General features: G+C 41.4%; 1 protein-coding gene across 6 annotated transcripts in view; it reads left to right on the top strand.

Moving 5' to 3' along the window:
- The window catches only part of LOC136847251 (monocarboxylate transporter 12-like), a 578,535-nt gene that overhangs the window by 532,072 nt on the left and 20,686 nt on the right, over positions 1-25,777 (top strand). For all 6 annotated transcript variants that reach the window (XM_067118753.1, XM_067118754.1, XM_067118751.1 and 3 more), the window contains one exon: positions 22,011-22,184. In XM_067118753.1, coding sequence (XP_066974854.1) covers positions 22,011-22,184 — 174 coding nt within the window. The remainder of the gene's footprint in view (positions 1-22,010; positions 22,185-25,777) is intronic.

The raw sequence follows: 25,777 nt of genomic DNA, 5'->3' as shown, positions 1-25,777 counted from the left end.
ACTGTAGGAGGTGTTTGCACACTGCTGCTGTAGGAGGTGTTTGCTCACTGCTGCTGTAGAGAGTGTTTGCTCACTGCACTGCGGCTGTAGGAGGTGTTTACTCACTGCAGCTGTAGGAGGTGTTTGTTCCACACTGCTGCTGTAGGAGTGTTTGCACACACTGCTGCTGCTGAGAGGTGTTTGCACTGCTGCTGTAGGAGGTGTTTGCACACTGCTGCTGTAGGAGGTGTTTGCTCACTGCTGCTGTAGGAGGTGTTTGCACACTGCTGCTGTAGGAGGTGTTTGCACACTGCTGCTGTAGGAGGTGTTTGCACACTGCTGTTGTAGGAGGTGTTTGCACACTGCTGCTGTAGGAGGTGTTTGCTCACTGCTGCTGTAGGAGGTTTCGTTGTGTGCTACAGTGCGCTTCAATGACGGCGATAGATCATGTAGAAGGACTTACAATGCTGCTTAAGCTTAGCCTGGAATAATGAATATGTATTTGCCTGCTGTTATCTCTGCATCTACTAATAATGCTTGCGTATTGCATCAGAGTTTTTGATCATTGATATGCTGCATTAATTTCAGTCAAGTGGAATTGCATTTTGTAATGTGATGAGAAGTAGCATGCAAAAGCATAAGAACACAGTGCCGAAGATGCCTTGTTAACAAAAATACTGTCTTTGAAAAACAGGGCAAGGTAAGAAATATTAGGGGAAAAGATGGCTAGCCCCCAAGATTTATCAAAAAAAAAAAAAAGACTTTGGACCAAGTATGCGTCGAATGTTTTTCGTAAAATTTTTCTCGTATACCGGTTTTTGAACTTTTTTTTAAAAACAGATATAGTTCCAGTCCCATTCTACCATATATGTTGTGAATGTGTATTTATGACTTAAAATACTTAACAGTATCGGCCTCCAATGGCCTGCTGCTTGAATAACTCGAAAACTCTCTGCTAACTGTACTGAAATATCCATAGATTCACTCGGCCTAAGTTGTCGCGCAACCTGTTTTCTCAGCCAGAGTTCTTACCTGCTTGCGCAAAAAAATTTATCTACACACTCTCTGATTTATTAATATTCAGTCTTATTCTCGCAGATATAATTCCATAGTAAGCATTTTGTAGAATCCCACTTTGTCAGGCAGATCTCTGTTTGCTTGCTGAATCGAAAAATTAATCAATTCAAACCCTTGCGCCACTTAGCAAGCACCAGAAATTCCGCGACATTACAGTGGTGACCTCGTGTAGTGCAGATCAAGGTGGAATAGTTAAAACTAACACGACGCTACACTTACACATTGACCATGATTGACACATTCATCATACCCGCAGTTTTCAGTCTACCTGCATGTGAGGCTGAAGGACCCTCCATGACCAGACTGCCGCATTCCTAAAAATATTCCTAAAAGTTTTCCTAAAAATATTTGCCTGCTTAGGGTCCACGTTGAAAAGACCTTCAGTTGATGTGTCATTGCCTGCCAAGTCTTATCCATTTTATTAGAGGAACGCTTAAAACTACCATGCAGAATTTAGTAGGCTGTCGATTAAATAAATTGAATTGAATGTAGAATTTAGGCCAAAGGCCAAGTACTGGGACCAGTGAGGTCATTCAGCGCTGAAACGGAAATTGACAGTAAAAGTTTGCAAGGGGTAACAGGAGGAAAACCTCGCAGTTGCACTATGAATCAGTTGTTAGGAGAGGGTGGAAAGTAAGTTGGAAGAGAGAAAATATGAAAGGAGGTACAGTAAAAGGAATCAAAGGGGTTGCAGCTAGGGGACGAAGGCACGCTACAAAGAACCTTAAGTAATGCCTAAAGTGCACCGCATGAGGTACACCGACGGCACTACCCCGCCTACGGGGTAGATTAAATAAGGGCGTTAATTTCCCACATCTTAAACGCACTTAATAGGCCTATTTACTAGAGGTGTTCCTTTTAGTTTGTCACACATTTTGACAGTTGCAAAAACCCAGTTGCTCTTACGAGATCTTTCCTGTATTTCTGTGAGCCGCGCTGTATGTACACACAAACGTACATACATATACACACATAAATTATACATATATAAAACAACGAAATAAAATCTCATAACGATACAGCCTCAGAAAGTCTAATCCATATGAATGATAATATGACGACAGCCCGTGATAATTCTCCTGTACTATAAGTAGAGATCTCGTGCATAATTCCAGTGAATAGAAGTCTTAAGCTCTTAAGCTCATTATTTTTTCGCTACGATAAGGAGCTATGGTGCTGAGAGAGAGAGAGAGAGAGAGAGAGAGAGAGAGAGAGAGAGAGAGAAAAGAAACGATCAGCGGATGGAACAAGCCGGGGCAGAATTAGATTGCGCGGCACGCTGCGATTTTTAGAACTGAACTGTGAACGCTGGCTTTCTTTTACTTGTCAGTCGAACCTGTTTCTTCTGTCTCCTGTGAGTGCGTGTGTGTGTGTGTGTGTGTTTGCATGTTCGGACATCCTTCAATTCCAAGCTGTAAGATTCTTTTCATCCAGTCGAATCATAAAATCGCCTCGTGATGAAATATACAAACTTGCAAATCCTACTCATCTGAAACGGATTTGAATATCTTGACAGAAAGTAGAAAGGGGCTTCGGCGCCCTTTTTCTGTTTTTCACTACTCAGAACCACAATACGAACTCTGGCACCACTGCAGGAAATCTAAACTGTTTTCTTCTAGAGTTCTTGGTTCGTTTGATTCGCGGGGATAGAAACATTTCAACCTTTTGCACTGGAAAAATATGGACTCGGGAGGTTGACCATAACTGTGGATGGATTGTGGATCATCACTGCACACTGCATTATACTATATTATATTATATATATATATATATATATATATATATATATATATATATATATATATATATATATATATTATATATATATATACCTATATACAATGTCTTTTAAGTTGTAACAGGAATTTTCTGAGCATGTATAGGTAAATTCGACTGAAATAACATGGCAAAATTTCCAGTTTTATGTGGCTGCCTCTGTAAAAATTCTTTATATATATATATATATATATATATATATATATATATATATATATATATATATATATATATATATATATATATATATATATATATATATATTATATATATATTATATATATATATATATATATATATATATATATATATATATATATATATATATATATATATAATGATCATTTTCACCTATATTGTCACTTCCTTGTTAATTTAATTTCTCCGTGCATTATCGTATTCATTCTCGTCTTTTTCAGTTTTCTGTAAAAGAAAACTTGAGATGGCTTTGTCTGTCCGTCCGCACTTTTTCTGTCCGCCCTTAGATCTTAAAAACTACTTAGGCTAGAGGGCTGCAAATCGGTATGTTGATAATCCACCCTCCAATCATCAAACATACCAAATTTTAGCCCTCTAACCTCAGTGGTTTTTTTTTTTTTTTATTTAAGGTTAAAATTAGCCATAGTCGTGCGTTTGGCAACGATATTGAGAACAATACACCTCCGGGCTGTGATTAAAGTTTCGTGGGGCGCGGCTCATACAACATTATACCGAGACCACCAAAAGATAGATATATTTTCGGTGGCCTTGATTATACGCTGTACAGACAACTTGTTATATCTTGGCACGACTTATAGGATCTGAAAAACAGTTAAAACTCTTAAGTTATTTTATTAGTTTATTGTTGATTTCATATCAGCAAATAAGCACTTATTTCGATGTCATGTAATACTTACTAGATTCTGTTACAACTGAGTCTGTGGTTTGAATGATACATGTAGCTAGGTGCAGCTAGAGAAGCATTGAGCCAGAATGGGATATAATTGAAGGGGTTCGATCCTTCCGTTGTTTGCTTCACTGCTTGATGAAGGTTGCCTTATTATTCTAGTATAATGTATGAGAGCACTTGATTGGTCTCTTCTCTGTAGACGGCATTTTTCATAGAGTCAAGGGTCGCATTCTCCTTATGTATATATTTCTCAGATCTGTGAAACTTCTTAATTAGTTATATTTTTCTGAAAAGGAAACTGTTGTGCCGGCTTTGTCTTGTCTGTCCGCACTTTTTTTGTTCGCACTTTTTGTCCGCACTTTTGCTCTCCGCCCTCAGATCTTAAAAACTACTGAGGCTAGAGGGCTAAAAATTGGTATGTTTATCATCCACCCTCCAGTCAACAAACATACCAAATTGCAGCCCTCTAGCCTCAGTAGTTTTTTTTATTTTATTTAAGGTTAAAGTTAGCCATAATCGTGCTTCTGGCAACGCAACAACACAGGCCACCACGGTCGGCTGAGAGTTTCATTGGCCGCGGCTTATACAGCATTGTACGCTGTACAGAAAACTCGATTGCACTGAAGAAACTTCGGCGCATTTTTTACTTGTTACTTTTGTTCAGTAACTTTGGAATCTTTCTTTTTTTATCATTTGCCTACATATTGGAGCTCACTTCCATTGTAGATCTAGTGTAATCTTTATAATAACAGCGAGTGAATGGCTTAAACAGCTGTCGGCAGGAGAGAGGAAATGGAACAACGTATTACAATTTTCAACTTTTCCTCAGGTTAGGAATTTCAGGAATGTAGCAGATGACCCACGTGCATCTGCGTTGCCTTTGATGACTGAGCATCTGTGTGGACGTAATTAAATAACCTCTTTCCTTACAAGGTGCTAGTGAGGGTGATGTTGCCACAAACACCATTCTGTGAAGAATAGCAAGAAGCTATTTGAGCTTATTCGTAGTACATTTTTGAAATTTAGAAACACTTCACTAGAGCTGACATAGAATCATCTTCACTGTGTTGATATGAAGTTCTAGTGAAATGTACTTTCTAAGGTGAAATCTGTGTAGAATAGATGCAGCTACATCTTGGTTTTCTCACACTATTTCGGAGCTGCAGGCCTTTGATTTGATAGGTCTTAAAAACTCCTGGTGAGCATAGAGGCCTCAGCTGATAAGGTGAGATCTCTTGCCCTCCAAGTCTTAGCTAGAGAGGAGAACACCGGGAGCTGTCTGTTGAACCTTGTGGGGAACAGACCGACCACTGGTGTTTCCTGGCTGAAATTTACCTGGTCGGCAGATCAGTTGTGACCTGATTTGTGCACTCAAGCACCTGCCTCACCAGCAGGCAGAGGAGAAGGGTGACCATCCATCTTGCTTGTTGTTGTATGCCATTACAGAGGTTTTGTTGCTCTTCTGCGTCACTAAATGACCCGTAACTCATTTCCAGAATGTCTGCAGGGCTAGCAACTTTGGATTCGTGATGAAAATAGTAATTGTACGCTGCTCCTTCTGATGCTCCTTGCTTGTGGAACTTGTCTGAGGGACCCCCCCAGGAGGTGCTCATCAATATTAGAAATCCAAAACGTTGATTGTGCAGATGAGGGTCAACTAACCGTCCACACACAGAGAGGGTCGCTCAATAATTATATCTGTCAGAGTTCATCAAGATATGTTCGCCAGTTTTTGAGATATCCTACTAAGAGACACGTCAACACGTCAACACAGGATGTGGTCATTAAGAAGACGAAATAATCATGGGAAAACTCTACTTCATTATTTTATTGTCAACAATACCTAAATACGCAGATTCTCTTTGTAGCCTAATTGTGAGGGAGTGAATCTAGGTCACGACAGTAACGCGTCCACCAACCCACTGGTCTTTCAATCAGCAAGGGTAAGCAACGTTGGGTTTGATCAGTGCTTGGGTGTTTGACCACCAATGAATGGCAGGCATTAGTATGCTGTTTGCTCTGCTAGTCGCTCAGTCAGTGACTGTCAGTCTCTGTGAGTATATTCAGTATAACTGAACTGAATTGAATCCTTTGCTCCAGCTATAAGCCATATACATTAGATAAAATTTTTACATATACATATCTTTACAAAAGACTTTACAGAGAATGTTGCGTAAATGTTCATTCCTTTATAAAGTATAATTTCACATTTATTAAAAACCTCTCGTGACCACCTGCTGGGGAATGAACATACATGTTATGTTACCCTTTGCAAAATAGAACTAAAAACTTGAAAGGGATGTTTATCTATCACCAGATTCTTGGGTGCCATTGTGGCCTCATCCACAAATATCAAGGCTTAGTACAAGAAAGATGGGTTACAATGACGCCAAAGAATCTCTCTTTTAAGTTTGTAGCTCAATTCTGCAAAGAATAACATAACAAACAACACCAGTATTAAGTATGAATATTAAAATACATATGACAGTTGTGCTAATATTATCCCCGTAGGGGGTTAGTGCCGTCGGTGCACCTCACGCGGTGCACTGTAGGCATTACTTGAGGTTCTTTGCAGCGTCCCCTCGGCCCCTAGCTGCAATCCCTTTCGTTCCTTTTACTGCACCTCCATTCATAATCTCTTTCTTCCATTTTGCTATCCACCTTCTCCTAACAATTGTTTCATGGTGCAACTGCGAGGTTTTCCCCCTGTTACACCTTTCAAACCTTTCTATTGTCAATTTCCGTTTCAGCGCTGAATGACCTCATAGGTCCCAGTGCTAGGCATTTGGCCTAATTCTATATTCTCTTCTATTCTCAAACAACAACTGTTCCCTTAAAGTGACCCCCTCCCCCCTCGCCAGTAATGTTTAATAACTGTAGCTGGTGGAACCTCCGTATCCCTACAGTTGAGCGAGCGGATGAATTCGTATTGATCAACAGCAGTGTAACACTGAGAAGAAACACTTGTAAAAGAAGGATGTACCTCCCACCCACTTGCACAGTGTGTGTACTTGTACACATGTGCATTGCTTATCGGATACGTGTGTACACAAACAATCCTGTACTTGACTGTATGGAGCACTTGCCAGTGCAATTGCAATATTAGCACTGAACAATATTCAGAGTGAGAAGACAATAACAACAGACATTGTGTCATGCAGATTTAATGCCCTGTCTCTCTGGGTGTCATTAATACACCGCTATACGGAGGTATAAAATGTGCAAACAAGAGCCACCAATAAACCCAGTGATAAACACACACAGGAATAATAATGAAAATATAAATATCATGAAAGACCTGGGAGATATTTTCTTTTTTAGTTTTCTGTGGAAGAAAAGTATTGAGATGGCTATTTGTCTGTCCGTCCGCACTTTTTCTGTCCGCCCTCAGATCTGAAAAACTACTGAGGCTAGAGGGTTGCAAGTTGCTATGTTGATCATCCACCCTCCAATCATCAGACATACCAAATTGCAGCCCTCTAGCCTCAGTAGTTTTTGGTTTATTTAAGGTTAAAGTTAGCTATAATCGTGCCTCTGGCGGTGATATAGGATAGGCCACCAAGGGCCGTGGTTAAAGTTTCAGGGACCGCGGCTTATACAGCATTATACCGAGACCACCGAAAGACAGATCTGTTTTCGGCGGCCTTGATTATACGCTGTAGCAGCTGTACGGAAAACTCGATTGCGCCGAAGAAATTTCGGCGTACATCTGATCCAAGGAACACAAATTTGAACGTTACATCAATCTAGTTTTATGGTCATTTCAAAATTCCAAAAACGTTGACTGGTTTTTGCTTGCTGACAAACGAAGTTACCTGTAATAACTATTTTTCAAGTTTTTCATTTGCAATTATATTAAGCGACAAATAACTGTCCAAATCATGCGATTCAAATGTCTACGGACCAATCGTCACGCAGCAGGCTTGGGTAATCTCCTTTCGAAGTGAACAGAAAACCCATTATGTAGTATTTTGACTCGCAAAAAACCATTAATTTCCAACGTGTGAAATTTTCCTTTCTAAAGTAATATATATATATGTGTGTGCATAATATATATGTGTATATATATATATATATATATATATATATATATATATATATATATATATATATATATATATATATATATATATATATTTATATATGTATATGTATATATAATGTATAATTTTTGTATGTATATTATATATATATATATATATATATATATATATATATATATATATATATATATATATGTATATATATATATATATATATATATATATATATATATATATATATGAAACGTTAACTAAATAAAATAAAAGAAGCTAATGAGAGAGAGAGAGAGAGAAAGAGAGAGAGAGAGAGAGAGAGGCTGCGGGATCTTCAAGTACTTTTGTGACAACCCCCCTGAAAGGAAGACAAGTAGACGTGTCTGTCCCGAAGCGACGACGTCGGACAGAAAACTCGTCCAAAGCCGTTCTGTCCTGGTTAAAGCCGGAGTCTGGGGCTACCTTAGGATCTACCTACCTTTCAATTTAAAGCTGAGGGATGGAGTTGACGCTTCAAGCATCGAGAGAGAGAGAGAGAGAAAAAAAAAAACTATTTTTGGCACAGCTCCATGGAAATAGTGCATAAAGACTTGCATTTTATCGCATGTCTTTCGTTACTGAAAGAATTGCGTTCTGTGTTTTTTTTTTTTTTTTTTTGCATTCTCGTGCTGTGTCATGGCATTTTTTTAAAAGATGATATGGCATTGAATATGACACGCAAGTAATGTTGGCGTTGAGGGAAATCGTGTTGAAAAATAGTTCATTGTCAGTTTAACGAAAACTGAAATCGGAAGTCCCTCAAAATCACAATCCCTGCACGAAAATTATGAAAAGAACACCCACGGAACCAAAACCCTTCACTCCAAGGCTAAGAGAAAGAGGAGGTCTGCTCACTTCCCCCAAAATCCCCCATGTAGGCGGAGCTTTTCTACCTCCTTGCTGCGTCAGCAGGCGAATTGCCGTTATGAGCAGGTACCTCGGAGATACGTCATCGCCTACGTAGTTACCCCAGGTGGTAGGCGACTCCACCCAACTGGGTAGACCTTGTGTCTCTTGGCCTGGCTTCACTCCGGTTTCCCTCAGTGGTCATTGTGGGGAAGAACGTCTCGTTATCCTAAATGCTTTTTCGTTCGTTGCCATTTTCATGGGATTAAAACGACCGCTCTCGAGACACCGCACATGTCAAGACATACTTTATATGTTACAGTAAGACTGTGAAACCAGGGATTTGAAATTTTCAGGGAATTCGTGAAAGTAACAATTCACTTAGGGACATCTACACTGTTTCGCCATGATTAGTACTAGCCCCTCAGGGATCAAATGTGTTTCGCCGTGTTTAGTACTAGCCCCTCGGGATCAAATGTGTTTCGTCGAGTTTAGTACTAGCCCCTCGGAGATCAAATGTCCCTAAGTGAATTGGTGGTGTCACGAATTCCCCGGAAATTTCAGGGATTTCGTGAAATTTCTGGTTTCACAGTCTTACCGTAACATATGTAGACAGTTCAGTGAAAGCCTTGGTTGTTATGAGAGTAATGAATGTACTTTACATGAGAGAGAGAGAGAGAGAGAGAGAGAGAGAGAGAGAGAGAGAGAGAGAGAGAGAGAGAGAGAGAGAGAAAGGAAATGAACTCCTTCATTATCAGCCCAGTGAATCAAAGAAATGGCAAAGGTAGCTTTCAACATTACTGATGATAAGCTGAAATTCTCCTTTTAATGGAAAGTTTGTGTAGAGAACCAGACTTGGAGATCGAACTTTTCTCCTTTTCTCTGGGAAGATTAAAAAAACGTACGAGCCTCGAGTGTCTATTAAGCATCGTATGATGGCATACTTCAAGGAGAAGTTTAACCGAAGCATGAGGGCTAACTTCTGATAAGATCCTCTCGTAACTTGGATCCTCCGAAACAACTGTAGTGGTGAAAAGAGACATTTACATCATTCATCTTACTCTTCCACGATGAACTCCATACCTGTGAACAGCACCGTACCTTCCTCTGTCGCCTACCTTTGTGTTGAATGACCTAGAACCATCAACACTCTATATTCTTCAGACAAAACAAGCACGGATTCACACAGCATTCCCTTTCATTTTCATTGTTTAGTAATATTCCTGAGCCATGCACGCTTACTGTTGCAGCTTTTTCTCTTAACACCTATGCAACTCCTTGAAGTATATATTCTTACTCTTGCCAATACTAGACTACTCCTGGCAATGCAAGGACTACCTCTACGCTAGACCTACGCCTTTCAGCTACCTCATAGACGGCTGATCTTTGTCCTTTCCATTCATGCACACGCACTGCCCTTTTCACCTTTCTCTCACTAAGTGCCATGTGACACATGCGCACGTACATACACTAATGTATGTGTGTGTGTGCACGTATTATTCTCAAGATTTTGGAAGGACGTATCACTACAGTCCTTGAATCTGAGTGGAAAATGAATGAAGAATCTACGATGTCGCAGTTGGGATTCTAACCTACCGGTTAAAGGGCTGCACTCCGAGTCCCATCACGTTCTCTCGTTCTCTCTCTCTCTCTCTCTCTCTCTCTATATATATATATATATATATATATATATATATATATATATATATATATATGTCTCTATATATATATATATAATATATATGTGTAACGTATGTTTGTATATACACAGTATGGTGAGAGATAGAGAGAGAGAGAGAGAGAGAGAGAGAGAGAGAGAGAGAGAGAGAGAGAGAGATTTAATTCACAAATTTGTCAGATTAATTTGTTTTGTGTAGTCACAAATCCAATTGATGATTCAGCTAAATAGTAAATTAACTTACATATATAATTTTATTTACCTGAAGCATAATTTTATTTATTTTATTTACCCGAAACCTCTATGTTTTCCCTCAAAGTTATCCAACATCCTCGGAGGCTGTTGAAGAAGAGTGTTCAAAAGCTCACAGTACAGCCTCCCTTCAGAGGATGTCGTGCATTTGGAAGTTCAGAAGTTCAAGCGAAAATGCAATGCATTACTGCCCTGATACTATTCTTCTTGCATTTTGATACATTTTTATCTATTTATTAATTTTTTTCCCTTTTTTAATAAGTGAGTGGGATCTCTTCTTTCTGTATGTCACTTTACTTCCTCTTACTTCTTCCTAATGAACACCTTAATATTCTTTGGAAGCTTGAATTTCAGGTCTGTGGCCCCTTTGGTGGGATTGTTCCATATGAATAGGTTTCAGCTACTGATATAATAATAATAATAATTATAATAAAAACGAAATACAGAAAGAGAGTACATGTTTACAAACTGTGAATAAAATCCGTTAACGGCTAATGGCTCGAGAAAGATTTTGAACTTGGATATCAGCTACTTAAATACACCATATTCTTTGGAAACTTGAATTTCAAGTCAGTGGCCCCTTCGGTGGGCTTGTTCCGTATGAATAGGTTTCATCTACTGAATAATAATAATAATAATAATAATAATAATAAGAAGAAGAAGAAGAAGAAGAAGAAGAAAGAAGAAGAAGAAGAAGAAGAAGAAGAAGAAGAAGAAAACGAACATACAGAAAGAGAATACATGTTTACAAACTGTGAATAAAATCCGTTAACGCCTAATGGCCCGAGAAAGATTTTGAACTTGGATATCAGCTACTTAAATTGCCACAAGGACATTCTGCACATTCTTTTAATATAGCTGAATCCTCCTGGATTGAATTCTTCGCTGCCACCCGGTGGGACCCGGAAGATTCTTTCGCATAATAACGAGGGGTATTTTTGCCTCTTTAAAATTCATCTTATATAACGTTTTTATGATTCCCAGAAATAGCGCATTCTTAGTTGCCCTGGATATTTCCTGCTTATTATTGAGCTGGAAGTTGTGTCCCCCGTTCTAGTCTACTCTTGTTTGGTCATCTGTTACTAGGGTGGATTTCCCAGAGAGGGACAGTGCCGTCGGTGCACCTCATGCGGTGCACTGTAGGCATTATAGTGCAGCAGATTGCTGTAAAAATCGTTCAGATAGTGAAACAAGCATGAAATTTGGCACAAACATTCCTAAGACTACGCTCTCTTAGAAAAGGGCGCTGGCCACCTGAAAATCCAAGATGGCGGCTATTTTTCAAAATGGCCGCCATCTATGTTGAGATTCACTGGTTTGGGAGCATCTATTGATGGAATATGCCAGTTTTTTTTTTTTTAAACCTCGACTTTTAGGTTATAAAAATGTTCCATACCACACATTTTATTGAAAACCCTTACTAAATGAATTTTAACCAAGATGGCGTACAAAATGGTTGCCATAAAAGTTTTTTTTTCTATCCACAGCGCTAGCAGACATAGAGACCAACTGTTTTTATTTAATGGTATATTCATGTGATCAGACAGTTTAACTAATATGCTATTTTCAACTGAAATAGTAATGGTATGGTCACATACAACATTGTGTCTAAGACTGTAACCATAAAAAGAAAAGAAGAGAAATGCGGACTAAACGCAACCAATCTATGTATAGGTCTCTCAACCTACACCTTTGAAAAATTCGAGGATAAGAAGGTAGGCATAGCATGACACGTTGGATGCTCAAGCTAGATTATCTACTGAAGAGAGGGCAATATTTATCTAGACTTCACATTTGCAAGTGCACAGAGCTGTGCAGGGAAGGCCAGCTTGTAGCACTTGCACCTTTCCGACAGCCTGCTTTGCATCCACATTTGGTAAGCTGTTGGCAACTCTTGGCTAAGGGGCAGTTGGTTGTCCAGAGGACTTGCCATGCTTCACCAGACTTTTTGCCATCCCCACTCAGCAGGGTTCTCTGGCTGTGGCTGACACTGGTGGCCTGCCCCCACACACAACCAGCCTGGTACGCAGCACGCTTGGTGTGTTGGAGGAGAGCTCCTGGTTGGTGGAATGGCCTCATATGCCCTTTGTTTTCTGGCAAACATATCAAGTCTAGCCTCATCCACAGTGCCAGCAGTGCTGGATCTTTCATACATAAGTATGACAAACCTCTCCAGGACCTTCAGGTCACTCTCTTCCACTCTGAGAGGGTAGTGACTCAGTTTGGAGAACACAGTGGAGGCCTCTGGAAAGATGTTCCATGTCTGCCAGGCGGTCTTCTTGCCCTTGCTCCGGAAGGCTGACACTGTATCACAGCCTGTGAACGCATGGAAGAAGAGCATGCCATTCACCTTCTCCTGGCCCAGAGAGTTGCACAGGTCATGCACAGCAATCCAGCGCAGGCTCTGGCCTTGGCCAAATGCCACCCATAGCTTCTCTAGCCCTAGATTGTGGAGAGTGGAGAAAGCACTGACTGCAACGACAAGAACATCTGTGTCATTTGCTTTAACCGTGATGGTCTTGGCTCCATGTTCTGTGGCATATTTGGCATGGAGAAAGATGCGGGTGTCAGCTTCCTCATGAGAGCACTTTTCCAGTCCCTGAAGACTAGCCTCATGAGTGCTGAGGACAGCAGACCCTTTCGTGGCAATGACAACATTTGTGGCAGACATCTGGGCAACTTTGTCTGCCAGGAACTGGAACAACTCTGTCTTGTTGGCATCGTGTCTCAGGAAATTGCGCCAGTTGGATGGAATTGTGTTCTTGTCTGTCACCTTGCGCCTTCCTCCTTGACCACGTTGGAGCCTGGTCTCAGCTTTGAGGCTGGATGTATTGTATACATCAAATACAAGATGATGATGTGTACTTGCTGCTATAGGATTGTATCACAGGCAAGAAGTCGCAAAGTTCATAGCCCTCAAAGGTCTTTCCTTTCTTTGGTGGCAAGGCATGGACCAAAGCTGATCCATCTACAATGAGGACATCAGTCTTTGGTTCTTTGTCTTCTAGTGTAACATGACTCTCCAGGACCGAGGTCAGCTGAGACTTCTGACATGTGTACAGCCTACCACCCTCACTAAGGGGAAGCTGGGAATGTTTTGATTCTCGTGCTGGAAGAATTCCTGCAGATCACATTCACGGCTCTGACAGGATATAAATAGCTTTGAGAAAAGCTGGCAGTCCTCCTTCAGAAGTTTCTGCTTTGACTGTTCTACAGGAGCAGCTTCTTGCCTGAAGAAGTCAGTTTCTGTTCTTCTTTATCGGCTCATAGAAGGAGACTGCATTGTTTGCCAAAGAGTCTGAAAACTTCTGAAATTTAGTACGGCCTCTGTCAAGGTGTGTCTGTAGAAGTTCTGCTGAGCTGGGGTGGGCAATGTCTTTGTTGTCAATGGAATACAGATCCTGGCTCTCTTCCTGAAAAGGACTTCCCAAGTGTTTAAAGCCAATGACAGCTTGCTGACTCTCTCCAAGAATGTCTTCTGCGCATGAGGTGTTTGTTCATGGTGTGTTGTCTGCTCATTAGACTCTTACTTTGAACCTCTGTTTCGTATGCAGACACCAAGCAGATGATCTCTGGGCCAGCCACCATCCATCTTCTGAGTGCTGACGGATCTTCAGTCAGCCCAATGGCTTCGCCATCAGCCTTTATAAAGGCATTGGTCTGCTCATGAGCTTGGTCAAGAGCCATTGCTGAGAACTGGCGACTGGTCTTGTGCACAACAAAGTTGCCAGCCTTGAACTCCTTGTGCAACTCTGGGTGTGAACTCTCTAGGGTAAGCATGTCCCTGAGGTGAATAGGCAGCCAACGAGCATAGTTTGTATTATTGTTGGAAAAGAAGTAGGGTATCAGCTCATGCAATGCCTGGCAGTAGAGGACAAAATTGGCCTCACGGAAGGACCTGATCAGTAGGAATATCACAAGTTCCATAGACAACACCATGTGCCAGAAGTGGAACTGTGGACTTGCTGTCTTCGAAGGTCACACCACTCCTCAAACTCTAATGCCTGCTCATTGTTCTTTGCTTTCTCAGCACAGTAGTCAGTGTATGCTGTCCTCAGGAGTTTTGTACAAACTAGAGGCTGTAACCTGGTGCATCTGCCGTGTCCTGGTTACACTTGCAGCTGACAGGAAGGATTCTGCAGTTCCAGATGAAGCAACTCCTGCCTCCACCAGAGCTCCTGTCCAACCACTGCCATGAAGAAGAGTACCAAGAGATGTCATTGCTGCCATCTCAATGTGCAGACCACCAAACATTACCAGATACTTGTCTTCGCCATACTGATCAGGCCACTGCCACTGCACCTGCTTTGCTACGGCATAGATTGGCTGATCAGCTGTGATTATGGGTATCTGGCCAGGGTTCAGAAAATCAGTGACATCCTGCACTTTCTGCATCACGTGTTTGATCGTAGCAACAGAATGAGCCTGATCACGCAGGAGAGGAAGCAATGAAGTTATGGTTACTTCAAATTCTGGGCTTCTCTTCATTGAAGCGTGATGAGCTGACCACGTCAGATTCACTGCATCATCTATTTCCTGGGTGACTATGACCTTGTCTAGCCACTGATACTCCAGTGCAAGCTGTGGCCCCAAGATATCTGTGGGTGGCTTTGGTATTGCAGTGTTTGGTGGCACAGGGTTCTTTGTTTGAAAGGAAGCTGGTGAGATGTTTGTGAATGTGTCCGGCAATTCAGCACCGACTCTCACTTTCTCAGGTGCAAACTTTAGTTGCTGTCTTTCCTGTCCAGTGTTCTCCTTGGTGGGGTGCTGAAATATGGAGATGCTAGTTCCATGGAAGGAGGTAGTGGCAGTAGTTGCAGATGGGTTGTGGTCGATGTTGTCCATCACTGCAGTGGTGAACAACCCTTTTCGCAGTACTGGGGGACAGACCACACCCTCCTCCACATATTTGCTAACTGTGGCATCTCCTAACTGTGTTGCTGGTCTGGTCATTGGATTGTCGCTTTCTTGCACGGTCCAGTTTAGTGTTGTTAAACAACAAGCGACAGTTCACATGGTATTTTGCTGCATTTTTCCTGAGAGTGGCCTCTATGCCATCACCTTCATCCAGCCTTGCTGGATCCATTATCAGTGGCATTTCATTAATTTCACTGAACATGGGAATGTTCCTTGCCAGCATTGTGTACCCATCATGGTCTAGGACATGATGACTTGGAGGTGATGTCAAGTGCTCACCTCTTTTGTCCTTCTGACAAAGACAACACAAACTCCAGTTTGTTTTTCTACTGCTCAATATTGATTGGCATCACATTCTGCCATGATTTCACTTTTGATTAAGGCCGAGAGGTTATCCTTTTACCACCTTAAACAAAGCACACATTCCTGTATGGGATTCAACTAGGTTGGGGGTCTCCCTACACCTAGCCCGATCATTCATCCAGTGCCATTTAAGTCCCGTGTGATCTGTACACCATCCGGGTAAGTACATGAACCATCATGTACAGCCCCATACCCTTGGCTCGGCTCTCGCGCTGGCACATCCTGTCTATTCAGGTGCGGCTATCTAACTATAGCTGGTCTGGGGCTGTTAGAAAGCATTTGGGACACTAAACTAAACTATACTACAACTACTAGTCTAAGACTACAGGATTAGTAAAGCTGGATTAGCTGGCACTGAACCCCATGCTGAGTTACACAGCAGTGATGTCACCAGTGTGCCCTGGTTGTGTGCAGACATACACTCTTTTACATTTATTAATTTTCCTTCAAAATTGATGAGTTATTCGAAAGAGATGGCCTCATTAGGATCTAAAACCACAGAAACCAAGATCCATGCTTAAAACGATAATTGTTGAACGGGCATTATTTCTCATTATAATTATTGTTTCTACCTTTTCTTGGCAGCCATATAGCCGCCCCCATATTTAAAGGTAAACTGTACTGGGAAGCTACAGAAACATAATATTCACAAGAAATAGTATGGAAGAGCTTTACCATATTGCTAGAAGCAAATACATGCCATTCTAGTGAAAAATTAGCCAAAATCTGTCGATACTACGCCATCTTGAATTTGGCCGCCATATTAAATTTTTTGCGTGGCCAGCGCCCTTTTCTGATAGAGGGAATTTTAAAGAGCACTTGTGCAAAATTTCATGCTTGTTTCACTATCTGAACGATTCTTATGAAATATGCAATTATCTGCTGCACTATTACTCAAGCTTCTTTGCAGCGTGCCTTCGGCCCCTAGCTGCGATCCTTTTCGTTCCTTTTAATGTACTTCCTTTCATATTCTCTTTCTTCCATCTTACTTTCCACCCTCTCCTAACAGTTGATTCCTAGTGCAACTGTGAGGTTTTCCTCCTGTTATACCTTTCAAACCTTTTACTGTCAATTTCCGTTTCAGCGCTGAATGACCTCATAGGTTCCAGTGCTTGGCCTTTGGCCTAAATTCTGTATTCTATTCAAAACTTAGGCGGATTTGTTTTTATTTGTTTCACTGTTTATTAGCAAGTCAGCTGGAGGCGAGAAATTTGTATTCTATAGCAACAATCATCTCGATCACTACTGAACGAATCATTTCTGTGATTGCTTTAAAACGTGATACTTAGTGTAGCTATAAAGAGAGTATAAAGTGGCCAAATGTGGTCACTGTGTGTAATGTTGCCCTGACTGTACGAAGAGGGTTTTTTTATTTTCTGTAAAAGAAAACTATTGAGATGGCTATTTGTCTGTCCATCCACCCTCAGATCTTAAAAACTACGTAGGCTAGAGGGCTGCAAATTGCTGTGTTGATCATCCACCCTCCAGTCATTAAACATACCAAATTGCAGCCCTGTAGCCTCACTAGTTTTTATTTTATTTAAGGTTAAAGTTAGCCATGGGTCGTGCGTCTGTCACCGCCGGCTCCAGTTCCAGAGGCGTCGCCGACCCACCTTCACTTGACCGCATCTGGGGGGCAACTGAGCGCTGCCCGGTCGTAACTGAGAGTTTCATACTGCGGCACATCGAGAGTTTCATACAGCATTATAAGCTGTACAGAAATCTCGATTGCCCCGCAGAAACTTCGGCACATTTTTTACTTGTTTGCCCTTGAGGCCTGCAGGTAGCCATAGAAAGGTTCAGTTTCTATGAATATGAGAGTTTAACAGTCCAGATTAAATTCAGCTGGCATTAGGAAGGTCGTGGCAAAAGCTATTGGCAGTTAAACTAACAGTTGGAGATAGTCAAGGCTTTGGGAATATTATTCGAACCTCTGGTTTAAAAATTTCCTCCATTTAGACTACTAGTTTCACTGTTGTTGTTTCCAACGCCTTGTTCGAATTACCATTAGGCCCACGAAACTAATATTCAGCGAGTTACTTCCTTTCCTTTGCTGAACGGGATGCTGAGGGGCCCTTTCACGTGTGATAATTTTAGGCCCATTAGAATCGGTTTTCCACGTATCCTAAACCAGCGGTTCTCAACCTTTTTTGGCCCAAGCACCCTTTCTCCATGTCAAGTTCCCAAACCACCACCACCACCACCACCACCTTTCTAAAATTGTCTGCCTCAGAAGGTACATTCTAAATAATATGTAACAAAACATTAACACAAACACACAAGCTAGCGGACAGAAAGCCCAGCGTGACCTTTCGGTACTGCGGACCGATGCACGCTGCGTTTTGTGTGGTCTTAGAGCCAGATTGAGCCTGCCACGGTTGATATCTTGTATCATTACCGTTTTTATCTTTAGAATAAGCTTCTAGATCAAGTGCCCCTTGTTAAATTTCCATCTTTCTGACACCGAAACCAACGTTTCTAGGTTAGGTGTGGTTATTTCTACCCGCTCCTGAGATGTACGGATGGAATTATTCTAGGTAGCATATTGCCGTCATACATTTTCAGTGTCGAAGATTTAAATGGCTGGCATTTGCCGACACTGAGTGTGTAAGGCGCAGAATGCTTCTGCATGATTGTCTGACCTTAAAGAGTACGGGTCAAGGTCTCTGCCACCCCTTGCTGTTTGTCTGGGCCTCCGTGGACTTTATGCAACAGGTAAAGATGCTAATTAGGTTTGTGTGATGTAGTGGAAATGCTTATTATAAGATTTCGTTTCTCAATACCTGCTTTATCCCGCGGAGTCAAAATAAAGTTACCACCTGGAAAAATGTCGAAGTTTGTGATATGACGTTCTTCGAGAACTGCAGAGCTTTTTTGTTTCATGAAGGGACTGACATCTGGGATGCCTGTATTCGCATGAGCATCTTGACCTTGTAATTTTAGAATGATAGCAAGTAACAATGCTTTATTTAAGACAATTTCAGGTGCAATTTGAAAATTTTCCGGAGCGTTGCGAAAGTGCATTCCGATATGTGGATTAACTTTGATTTGAAGTTAAGGAGTGAGGAAGTATAGCTGATTTAAATAAGGATATATTGGAAGGCAATTGATTCCCTTTTGCCTAGTTCCACAATTATTTTTAGAGGTCTTTATTTAGGTATGCACTTTATGATGTCTACATGAGTGTATAAATTTGTGAATTTAATGTGTGGGAAGTAAATCTGAGCTTATAAAGATTAGTATATCTTGGTTTATAGTGATTTGTAGATAAGGAAAGAATTTCACGTGGACCACATAATGTTGTGCATAGTTTTTCATTTTTCTCCGGTGGTATACAAAGTAAGTTTACCTGTTTAAGTAAGTATGTAGATATGTTCGTGTTGGAGTATATTTACAAGTAAATACAGATGTTTCTTTAAGGTAAATGGTAAATATATCAGTGTAAGCAGTAAGGTCTTTATATCAGTTTAAGCAGTAAGTTCTTTTTATCGGTTTAAGCAGTAAGTTCTTTATATCATTTTAAGCAGTAAATTCTTTATATCAGTGTAAGCAGTAAGATCTTTATATCAGTTTAAGCAGTAAGTTCTTTATATCAGTTTAAGCAGTAAGTTCTTTATATCATTTTAAGCAGTAAGTTCTTTATATCAGTGTAAGCAGTAAGATCTTTATATCAGTTTAAGCAGTAAGTTCTTTATATCAATGTAAGCAGTAAGTTCTTTATATCAGTTTAAGCAGTAAGTTCTTTATATCATTTTAAGCAGTAGGTTCTTTGAATACGGTAAAAATTACAGAGGAAGGAAAGCAACGAGCAATGGCAAAACTTTATCTAGATTGTTCAGTTGCTTTTCTAGATGGCTGACTAGTCATGCAATATTATTATTTGTGCTTTGATAAATTGCAGAAGCATCTTTGATGATTTCCATGTGAGGACTTGTTTTAGTGGTTAGGAAGTGATTGCATTGGAAATGTCTCTGATATATGCACTGGTTGCTCAGGATTATAATGTAAACCTTGATGCTCTATAGCAGTGGTTCTCAACCAGGGGGGAATTTCAGAGTTTCAGGGGTAGGGGAGAATTGTGACCACATATTGGCAGGCTCAAATTGGCTCTATGACCACACAAAAGGCAGTGTGCATCGGTGCGCACTACTGAGAGGTCACGCTGGGCTTTCTCTCTCTCTGCTAGCTTGTGTGTTTGTGTTGGTATTTTGTTGCATATTATTTGGAATGCACCTTTTGAGGCAGACAGTTTTGGAAAGGGGGTGGGGCTAGTAGGTGACATTCTGACGTACGATGAAAGGGTGCATAGGCCAAAAAAGGTTGAGAACCACTGGTCTATTAGTTTCTTTTGGGGCTCACCTCCGTGTCCAATTTGCACCGTCGTGTCTGGAGCATGTAATATGGGGAAGGGGGTTTCCTCATTTAGCGGTAATAACAACATTCACTGTACTGCTGGTTGCTTGATCAGTGGAGCTCTGCAGTGCTCAGTCAGGTCAGTAAGTAGATGAGTGACCATCAAAAAGAGCCTGGTTCCATTGGCTCATAATACCGCTTCAGCATCCTCTGAGTCTGGGCAGAGTATGAGACTGACAGCCTCATCCCTAAAGGCTTTACTGAAAACAGAATGGTAACACTTACTGAGTGTGTGTGTGTGTGTACGCTGCAATAAATTTTTATTTATCTTAACGGTGTTGTTGTCAAAATATGATATATATACACATGTATATATGGATGTATGTATTTGTATGTATAAATATATATATATACAAGTATACACACACATACATATATAGTGTGGGCGTGTTTGTATCTAGTTCTCATAGTATGGGTTCGTGAGTAACTGGTGTTCGAATTACATGGAAATAAAGATGTGATTCGATTACATAGAGACGCAGATTTACAAAATGGTGATCGTTTAGCCCAGCCATAGGAAATGTCTTGGGATTCTTGGTCTGCTAACAGTAGCACCAGACTGAATTGAATTCCAACTGTAACTAGTTGTAAAAATAACTCCTACAGAGATCGTAGTAGAGCAAGTCTCATGAAAGTAAACAGTCCTAGGTTGACAGAGATCATAGCAGAGCAAGTCTCTTGAAAGTAAAGTTCTAGGTTGACAAAGATCATAGCAGAGCAAGTCTCTTGAAAGTAAAGTTCTAGGTTGACAGAGATCATAGCAGAGCAAGTCTCTTGGAAGTAAACAGTCCTAGTTTGACAGAGATCATAGCAGAGCAAGTCTCTTGGAAGTAAACAGTCCTAGTTTGACAGAGATCATAGCAGAGCAAGTTTCTTGAAAGTAAACAGCCCTAGTTTGACAGAGATCATAGCAGAGCAAGTCTCTTGGAAGTAAACAGCCCTGGTTTGACAGAGATCATAGCAGAGGAAGTCTCTTGGAAGTAAACAGTCCTAGTTTGACAGAGATCATAGCATAGTAAGTCTCTTGAAAGTAAACAGTCCTAGTTTGACAGAGATCATAGCATAGCAAGTCTCTTGGAAGTAAACAGCCCTAGTTTGACAGAGATCATAGCAGAGCAAGTCTCTTGAAAGTAAACAGCCGTAGTTTGACAGAGATCATAGCAGAGCAAATTTCTTGAAAGTAAACAGCCCTAGTTTGACAGAGTTCATAGCAGAGGAAGTCTCTTGGAAGTAAACAGCCCTAGTTTGACAGAGATCATAGCAGAGCAAATTTCTTGAAAGTAAACAGCCCTAGTTTGACAGAGATCATAGCAGAGCAAATTTCTTGAAAGTAAACAGCCCTAGTTTGACAGAGATCATAGCAGAGCAAATTTCTTGAAAGTAAACAGCCCTAGTTTGACAGAGATCATAGCAGAGGAAGTCTCTTGGAAGTAAACAGCCCTAGTTTGACAGAAATCATAGCAGAGCAAGTCTCTTGGAAGTAAACAGTCCTAGTTTGACAGAGATCATAGCAGAGCAAGTCTCTTGGAAGTAAACAGTCCTAGTTTGACAGAGGTCATAGCAGAGCAAGTCTCTTGGAAGTAAACAGCCGTAGTTTGGCAGAGATCATAGCAGAGCAAGTTTCTTGGAAGTAAACAGCCCTAGTTTGACAGAGATCATAGCAGAGCAAGTCTCTCGGAAGTAAACAGTTCTAGGTCACCACGAATATGACTAACGTTGCTTTTCTTTTTGTTGTGCATTCCAGATGGTCACGTTACGGATAAGTACTCGAAGTATGAAGATCTTGGCGACGACAATGTGATCGACGGACTGCAGGTGATCGCCGAGAGGGAGATGAACTCCTTCCAGAAACATATCCCGGGCCTGAAGCGACACGATGCAAAAACATCCACCATAAGACAGCATTACTACCCTGAAGGTAAGCGTGTCGTCTTCTCCGCTTCCTCTCGACTGTTTCAGATGGGAAGGGAATTAGGGGTATAGAAGATAACGAGATACAAATATGGGAAAGTTGTAAAAAAAATGTTTGAGTTTAGACAGGAATGTAATTGAAGACAGACTTTAGAATTAAGCACTGGGACCTATGAGGTTATTCAGCTCTGGAACGGAAGTTGACAGTGGAAAGGTTTGAAAGGTGTAACAGGAGGAAAACCTCGCAAAATTGCGCTGTGAATCAATCGTTAGGAGAGGGTGGAAAGTAAGATGGAAGAAAGGGAATATGAAAGGAGATACAGTAAAAGGAACGACAGGGGTTGCAGCCAGGGGCCGAAGGCACGCTGCAAAGAACCTTAAGTAATGCCTACAGCGAAGTTTAGACAGGGATCATCTGCAAAAATGGGTTATGATCCATTCCTTTCTATCATACCGAGTTATGCTATATTCAGCCAGTTTCCCCACATGGCGTGCAGTACAGAGCGTGGCACACAGAGAGAGAGAGAAGGAGGACGCGCGCACACACACGGACAGATTCAATTATAGATCCTGGCCGTAACATTAGATGGTCCTCGAAGTCTCCATCGTCAATCGATGTTTTATGTCTCCTGTATTATGTTCCTTAGCCTTACCAAAGGGAGCCTAGAAACATACAACTTTAAATATTGATTATTACGATGCTCTACTACGCGGTGCAGTATACAATGCTTCTTCTTCGGCCCCATCCGGCCTCCTTTACTACCGGTTCCACTTTTTCTCCTGCTTATTCCTCCATTCGGTGCATATGAAGCTGCTGCTTCTTCTTCTTCTTCTTCTTCTTCTTCTTCTTCTTCTTCTTCTTCTTCTCCTCGAATGTCATTCCTTCCCCCTTTCCCTTCGTATCTTCTCTCTCTTATTTTGTTTTTTTTTTCTTTGCGACAGCCACTCTCCTATCCCGGTCCCTTCATTTTGTGTCTCTTCAACTTTTTACTTCTTAGCAGTTCTCCTCCGTCCTCGTGTGTCGTTAGTGCTTCAGCTGACTCGTTCCTTTACTGTTTTTTCTTCTGCTGACTTATTTTCTTTCTCTGCCTCTCGCTTGTTGTGTATCCTTATCTCTAATTGAACCTGACTGTGTTTTGGACACTTAAGCTTTCGTTTCGCAAATGGCTCCTCATTTCTGTGTTTAGAAAGGTCGCACATTCTTTCTTTGATTTTTAATCAACATTTTTCTGGTTCTTCGTGATTCACAGGTTACTCGTCGGGTCGTTTTAAGTAGCTTTTTAGTTTTCTGCAAAAGACAACTATTATAGAGATGGCTGCTTGTCTGTCCGTCCGCGCTTTTTCTGTCCGCCCACAGATCTTTAAAACTACTGAGGCTAGAGGGCTGCAAATTGGTATGTTGAACATCCACCCTCTAATCATCAGCCCTCTAGCCTCAGTAGTTTTTACTTTATTTAAGGTTAAATCTAGCCATGATCGTACGTCTGGCATCGCTACGGGTGTCAACAACACTGGCCACCACCGGGCCGTGGCTGGAAGTTTCATGGACCGCGGCTGAGTGTTTCATGGGCCATGGCTGAGAGCTTCATACAGCATTATACGCTGTACAGAAAACTCGATTGCGCGAAGAAATTTCAGCGCATTTATTACTTGTTAATGACATGCCTTTCCTATGTAGCAATTAGCCCCCACACTTCGACCACGGTCCAGACGCATTCACGTCGTCGGAATAAAAGCGGATTCTCATAAGAATATCCGGGATTTATAAATGTTACTCGAAACGGGAGGGGAGAAAAAAACTCATTCACACGGCGATCGTCCCACCGGTGCTCCACACTGAGACGAGGGATCGACTTCCCGCACTAATATTCTGGCGGCGATTATCATATCTCACTCGACGTCGTGGAAGAACCTCGTTACAAAAGTGAGACTCATGGTCATTTTTATATTCTTGCCCCGCAGGGGGGGTAGGGCCGTCAGTGCGCTGTTGGCGTCACTTAGGTTCTTTGCAGAGTGCCTTCTTTAGGCCCCTAGCTGCAACCCCCTTTCGTTCTTTTTACTGCACTTCCTTTCATATTCTCTTTCTTCCATCTCTAACAATTGATTCGTAGTGCAACTGCTTTGAGGTTTTCCTTCTGTTACACCTTTCAGACCTTGTACTGTCAATTTCCGTTTCAGCGCTGAATGATACTTCATAGGTCCCAGCGCTTGGTCTATGGCCTAAATTCTATATCCAATTCAATTCAGTTTTATATTTTTGTCTCGCCGACAGGTCTGATATAGTGAGTAGTTCAAGAAACAGTTTCACACATTTTTTTAGTGCTTGCCATGTCAGCGATGCGATTGGTAGATGCACCAGAATAACAATGTAGAGAACCCACTTGTTTCCATTTTGCCAGCGAACCTCCGCAGTCAATGACCGATTACCCAAGGCCTGTGTAGTAATCGGCTTGGACAAAAATGATGAACAAACCAAACTCCTTTCCGCGCTCAGATTAACTCAGGGTTTGCAGAAATGGCTGACATCAGACGCCTTGCATTGCGCTGCAAGCGTCGTGGTATACTGCAATGAAGGTAAATGAGTTCGACATAAAAGCAGTAAGACTGAAAGTGGAGGAAGGAAAAGCTAGGAGACTGAAAGTGGAGGAAAAATAGGCGAGGTTTAAGACGCCGGAATGGAAGGAGTTAATGGCCAGCCAGTAAGGATTGCCTGCGGGTATGCGCACGTGGGAACGAGGAATAGAGGGATACTACGAGGTCTGATGATGATGAGGAAGTTAGAAGGAGTAGAGGAGTAACGTGAGGGAGTTGATGGCGGAGAGGGAATGGAGGAAGTGCCTGGTATCAGGATGGAAAGGAATGATGAATAACAAGGGCATTGATAATGAAAAGTAATGTTTAGTGAAGTAAGAGCGTTTGAATTTCAGCTGCAAGACACAAACAAGTAAAAAATGCGCCAAAGTTTCTTCTGCGCAATCGAGTTTTCTGTCCGGTGGTGGCCTATGTTGTTGGTACCTACAGCGCTGCCAGAAGTATGATTCTAGCTAGCTTTAAACTTAAATCAAATAAAAACCACTGAGGCTAGAAGGCTGCAATTTGTCATGTTTGACGATTGGAGGGTGGATGGTCAACACACCAATTTGCAGCCCTCTAGCATCAGAAGTTTCTAAGATCTGAGGGCGGACAGAAAAAGTGCGGACGGACAGACAAAGCCGGCACAATGGTTTTCTTTGACAGAAAACTAAGATAAGAAGCGAAATCGACAAAGAAGGGATGCTAATGAAAATATATGGGTGAACTAGAACAAGTGCTTGAGAGACAGAAAGGAATTGTACCAGAAAGAAGTACGCGCAGAGTGGAAACGTAAAGAGCAAGTGGATGTCGAAGCAGTAGATGAATGCAGTATTGTGTCAGTAGCAAAAATGATTAATTGTAGAGGATAGAGGACGCTGAGAAGAGCCAGATCTAAATAATGTAAGGGTAAAATAAGGTAACATAAAGGCAGTTGATTGATGGATTCATGAAAATTTGTCTATGAAGCCAGGCACCGGGGCACTTTCAGCGATTCGTCGCCTAAGGTGAAAAGAGGGAACTGGAATG

The sequence above is a fragment of the Macrobrachium rosenbergii genome, chromosome 16, assembly GCF_040412425.1.
Source record: "Macrobrachium rosenbergii isolate ZJJX-2024 chromosome 16, ASM4041242v1, whole genome shotgun sequence".
Lineage (NCBI taxonomy): Eukaryota > Metazoa > Arthropoda > Malacostraca > Decapoda > Palaemonidae > Macrobrachium > Macrobrachium rosenbergii.
This window is presented reverse-complemented; position numbering and strand designations above follow the sequence as displayed.